Genomic DNA, 5,801 nt, shown 5'->3' with positions numbered 1-5,801 from the left:
TCCTCCTCCGCCCCCTCCCCTCCCCCGCCGCCTCGCCGACTGCTCGGCGGAGCGTCTGAGCCGCCGGGGCCCGGAGCGCAGGCGGCGAGGCCACCGCACCTGCAGCGATCTCGGCCGGCCGGACAGGCACCTCGCCTCCCGCCACCCGACCTCCCTTTCCCCCGCGCCGGGTCTCCCGCGACGCCCGAGCCCCCCGACCCGCCACAATGACCACTTCCCTGCAAGACGGGCAGAGCGCCGCGGGCAGGGCGGCTGCCAGGGACTCGCCGCTGGCCGCCCAGGTGTGCGGCGCTGCCCAGGGGAGGGGCGACGCCCGTGACCTGGCGCCAGCCCCTTGGCTGCACGCGCGAGCGCTCTTGCCCCCTCCGGACGGGCCCCGTGGCTGTGCTGCGGACAGGTAGGCAGCCCTCCGAGGGCGCGGGGGAGTGTCCTGGGTTGGCAGCCGGCGAGGGGGTGAGAAGGCGGTCCTAGGGGGTGAGCCATGTGCCCAGAGCTGGGCCAAGTTTGTGAAAGTCTCTGAAGACAATTCCCTTTAAGCTGGCTTCTCCTGGATCAGCAGGACATTGCGATCTCGCAGAGCCTTATAAATAGCATCACCGTTTCATTGAGAGCTCCTGGTCTCTCGCCTCTATCCATCGGTGTGAACTAGGAGGCCGAGCTCCAGGCTGACCACCCATCTTCCTTCTTTCTTCGTGGCCCTGCATGTTGCAAAGAAACAAACCTTTTTTTTTTTTTTAATTTTACAGCTTTAAAAAATTGTAGCGTAAATGAGTTCACCTCCTACATGAAGTCTTGCAGCGAGCGACCCTGGAGAAGCAAAGCACAGATTGACATTTGAGCAGCCTTGCTGTTCAACACGAAAGAATAGAGGCTTTAAAAGGTTTCCCAATCTCCATAGCATTCAGCACTAAGTGCCTTTAGAGTTAACAATGTTGCACATACTTTAGGAAAGAAAAAGGCTGCAACAATACAAAAATTTATAGTCCTTTATATTCATACATTGAATGAATTGAAATGGTACTTTCCCCCAGATTTTCAAAGTGCTTCAACTTCACTAAACTTAAAATTACTCTGCAGTGGACTAGAGTACCTTTATACTAGCAAGTTCTAGTCACTTACCTCCTCAGAAACAATGCCTTGTGATTTAGTATCTATCAGAACTTGAAATATCAACAGACTGTGTGTGGGCAACATTGTGAATGAAATTTAAAGTGAGATGAACCACAGCTATAATTAATAAACCATAACTTCCAAAAGTGATTAGTAAAATAGCATAGAGATGAATTCACTAAATTTCTATAGACTTTGCCAATTTAATGGATGGATGCATAACAATGTCTAACTCCTCAGGACGATTTTTGCATCAGTTATTATTACAGTATGTATTTCAAGCTTCATGAAAATTATCAAAGAGCTGGAAGTGGGGTTTCCATGCCTGGTGACTTTTAAAGGCCGCAAGCAAAAACAAACAAAAGGATAGGATACTATAGATGATAGATTTATCTCAATGAGCATGTTTCACTTTGACCCACAGAAAGTACATTACAGACCTTGCCTGTCTGTATATTTTATAGGATAGTGTTGTTACAGAGTGGTACATGTTAGCCTTCACTTTTTAATCCTCACAGCAATTACATTTTACATTCTGCTTTATGTAAATTACATCCTATGTTCTCTTGGTGTAGGAGAAAAAAGAAAGATCTTGATGTTCTGGAAATGCCATCTATTCCAAACCCTTTTCCTGAGCTGTGCTGCTCTCCATTTACATCGGTGTTGTCAGCGGGCCTGTTCCCCAAAGCAAATTCAAGAAAAAAACAGGTATGCATTTAAAACTTTTCTAACTCAAAAACTTAGGAGTTCTAAATCCATATAGCCTTTACGATACTCAGTAACTTACAACATTAACAAAGGGTAAGCATGGCCTAATTTACATAACTCTTTTGACAGTACTTTGGCATTATTTTCCTTTAAGGACTCAGTTTTCACAGCTGTGTAATGGGATTGTTAAAACTTATCTGTCAGGCTTTTGGGATGGGTTAAACGAGAGAACATATGTAAAGCACGGAGTCTGAGAGCTATAATTATTCACAGAGCTGGTGGGAAAATTCTATGTGATAATAGATGATCAATTTTAAGTTAAAAATTGGAAGGGGGGGACAGTGGTATTGGGGTGAGAAGACGATTGACTGATTTCTTCTATACCTTTTTTAATCTTTCCCATTTCAACCCAAGCCAACCTCCTTTACTAAAGGAAAGTGATGTAGTGAACCTGTGGTAAAGGTAATTGGAGTTTAGGACTCGACATGCCTTCTTTATTTCAGTGAATTCCTCAGTTTGGAGGCTTCTGGCTGCAGAAGGCAGATGACTTGTAAGTGATGATTAGAAGATAGACTTTATTTTTATGATTTCCTTTCTTTACGAGTTTCTAGTTTAGGATTGACTTAAGCAAAATAGAATTCAAGGAGGAAGCGACTATGGGCAGATCCATCGTGATTATACATTTTGCAAAACAAACAAACAAAAATCAGTGTATCCTAGTATGATCCTATTCTTTATATCCTTCCTCCCGGTTTTGAGTCAACAAAACAAAGAGAGGCTTCAGTAGGAAAATGTACCTTGTTCTTGCAGGAAAGAAGCAATAAATTTAAGGAGTCAGATACTTGCAGTGAGAAGGATAATGAACAGAGAAAACAGTTAATCATTTTCCCCTAACTGTTGTTCCCTTTCTTTTTTTCTGCACTTTTATACCTGTGTGATGCATTCAGTAATGTCTGTTTATCGCTTTAGGAATGGAGGACGTACCCTAGGAAATAGATGAATTCTTGATAACATATAGCAGTAATAAAAATAGTATGGAAGTATTCCATGGAATATTGTGTTTTGATGGAACTCTGGTATAACAAAGCGTGTATACTTTTGGGGGGTGTGGGTTGAAATTTAATTGGAGCATGTGCTTTTTGGATAAGGATAGGAGAAAATGGGAGTAAAAATCCCAGGATCAGAGGTATGTTCTGAATTAGTCTTTGTTGGCAGAGGCAAGTCCTGAACTGGGCGGGACTGTGACTTTGAATGGTGGGGAAGAGACTCTTTTGAGAACATTATTATCAGGGTGAGATTTAAAGTCAGAGCCCAAGGAAAAAGTGCCCTGCTGAAACCTCTGGGCCTTTTGAAAGCTAGACTTTTTGGGATATGAGTGGGGGAGTATGGGTAATAGATTTGACTGTGGGTCAAGGCAGTGGAAAAATTATCCTGGATTGTCTGTGTGACCCAGAATGAGAAAAGAAAATGTCTGATGATGACATAGTAGTCATCTGGGGAGTTTAATAGATTTCCCTATTTATGGAGGGACTGTTGTGTTCCTTGCGCCATCCTAGTCTCTGAGGCACTGAGCTAAGCAAAAATGCCATCTGAAGGGTGTTTAGCAAGGTGGGGCTTTGATTTGGGGTTGGGTTAGGGGTTAGGAATTAGGAGTTGAACAGAGGAAGGGGAATAGGGGGGGATGGGGTGGGGAGGGGGGGCGAGGCCTGGGCTTACTCTCACTTTTGTGAATGGATACCGGGAGAATGCCTGTGTCTAAGAGATGCATCCATGTGGTAGGTTTCTTTTGAATATATATAGAGAGAGGGAGGGAGAGAAAGAGGGAGAGAGAGAGAGAGAATGAGAGAGAGAGAGAGAGAGAGAGAGAGAGAGAGAGAGAGAGAGAGAGAAGAAGTGTTGTATATTTACACTTATTAATGGCAAAAAAGAGAAAAGAGAGTGGGTGTCAATGTCAGGGTCAAGTCAGAGTGTGCCCTAAGTGTTGATCGTCATTATCCTAGAGTAAGACATCTTATCTTGGGGAATGACATTTCTTCAGATCAGGTTTAGGGAATTGGCAAAATAGGAAAAGGGTGCTATGTTACTATTGACTCGGACTGGTTTCCTGCTCAGGCCTTGTGTCTTGTTTCCACAATGACCTTCTCGGCACTGCACCCACACAAACAGCTGTGCTGTTTCAGGAGCAGAGAGCTCTGGCTTGAGTCCTGGAGACCAGTCCCAGAGGGGTGTTTCCACTGGAAAGGGCCCTTTCTGCTGGTCTCCTCCTTCAGCCCAAGAGTAGGGGGTCTCTGAGAAGGCTGTCCCAAAGTTGGGAAGAGGAACGTTCCTTTTTATGTACTTGTATATGTTTTATATTTCCTTTTCCCCACCTAGACTTTGAGTTTACAACATATCCTTTGTTTTTATTCTTTTGTATGTTCAGTTCTTTGGAATGAGTAAGGTTTTGGGAGTAGATGACTCTATGTCAGTAATTTCCCCAAGGTCAATATCTTGGTGACACAGATTACCCTTTTACAAGATGGCATTTCTGGTCCAGTTGTCTATGACCTTTGGTTGAGATGATGTAAATGACAGTATGTAATAGGTACTATTGAATATTATTTATGGCTGAAACATTGTAGGAGGTAATGTCTCTTTTCTTTATGTTCCCTCTTTCATTTGGTTTGTTTAACCATTCCAGTCATTTTAGCAATGCTTTCCTCCCCTGGATAATGGAGGAATTGCATTTGTTATATACAAATAAATGACCACAAAGTTTGAAAGAATCCAGATTAGAAATGTTAAATTTCATGTGGCCTTTCAAAACCACAGTCAAAAATCATTTCACAGGTCATAAATATTTTTTTTACAATTTGTGATGCCTACATAATGCGTGAGTGGTCAAGTGCATTTGAGCCACAGTAGGATATGCTTTATCTCTTTTTGCAAGTAGAATGTTCCAAAGTATACAATACTGTTGGCTTACAGTATTTTCATTTAAAAATGAGAGCTAGAATGAGATAGAATCTGGATTGTTTTACTCCCTCTCCCTCCTAGTGTTTTTGTAATATTGGCCAGAGATATTTCTCAGGCATATTTCTTTGTGTTCACCAATAAAGCAGATTTATAATGTACTTTCCTTTGTATACATGGTCAAGAAAAGTTACTTGCAATTTAAATTTTATATTAAAAGTGATTTACCTTATGCTTTTAGTTCTTAGTTTTTTTGTTTGTTTTTTGTTTTGCTATTTCTGATTGAAATTTACCAGGAACTCATCCCTGAGCAAGTATTTGAAGAAGGGGAAAGAATAAGAGATCTTTGGCCTTTACAGCAGAACCAGTTCTTGTCTTGAGTTTGTCAACCCCCAGATAATATTTTTGCTTGGATGCAGCTTGTATAGTAGCTCTGGTTAATTACTTCCCGGGACTATGTAGTATAGCTAATTCAAAATAAAGCTTCTGAAGATTTTAAAGATAAAAAGACACTATGAAAAACTGTCATGGAATGTTCGAGTTGAAACAGATCTTTGAGATCGTTAGTTAAATGCTCTTTCACAGATGAGGCTAAGAAATGCTGTGTCTGCTAGTGGCATAGTTAGGACCGAAATCAGGATTTTTTTGAGGCTTTGACAGTCATATTTTAGTAATGTACAATTTCCAAAGAAATTGAGAACCGTAAGAGTAGTAATAAGTAATAAGTAACAAGTAATAAGCTTATATCAGCGTTGTTAGTTATATAATATAAGAGCAAGGGTGACAAATACTGTTTGTGAATATTCATCTAAGGACCTGGAAACCTCTTTTTCATCCCCCTTTGTAAGTATAACTGTCTCTTTGTGTTTTTTCCTCTAGATTTCTTTTCCATCTTCTCCCTAACATTGATAGGAAAAAATTATCAAATAATTGGTTATACCACCAAATAAGATTTATTAGTATTACTAATAAGTAGCTTTTGTATGTAGTTTGCAGTCCACAGGATGTTATCTCACAAGCAAACACAAGTG

General features: G+C 41.5%; 1 protein-coding gene across 1 annotated transcript; it reads left to right on the top strand.

The window, feature by feature from the left end:
* The first annotated feature begins 21 nt into the window (after positions 1-21).
* Positions 22-1,830, top strand: GRB14 (growth factor receptor bound protein 14). The gene is made up of 2 exons (XM_019628145.1): positions 22-397; positions 1,686-1,830. The coding sequence occupies exons 1-2, from the start codon at positions 207-209 to the stop codon at positions 1,828-1,830; spliced, it is 336 nt and encodes a 111-aa protein (XP_019483690.1). The 5' UTR covers positions 22-206.
* Positions 1,831-5,801: the final 3,971 nt, after the last annotated feature.

This window comes from Hipposideros armiger, unplaced genomic scaffold, assembly GCF_001890085.2.
Source record: "Hipposideros armiger isolate ML-2016 unplaced genomic scaffold, ASM189008v1 scaffold_751, whole genome shotgun sequence".
Taxonomy (NCBI): Eukaryota; Metazoa; Chordata; class Mammalia; order Chiroptera; family Hipposideridae; genus Hipposideros; species Hipposideros armiger.
This window is presented reverse-complemented; position numbering and strand designations above follow the sequence as displayed.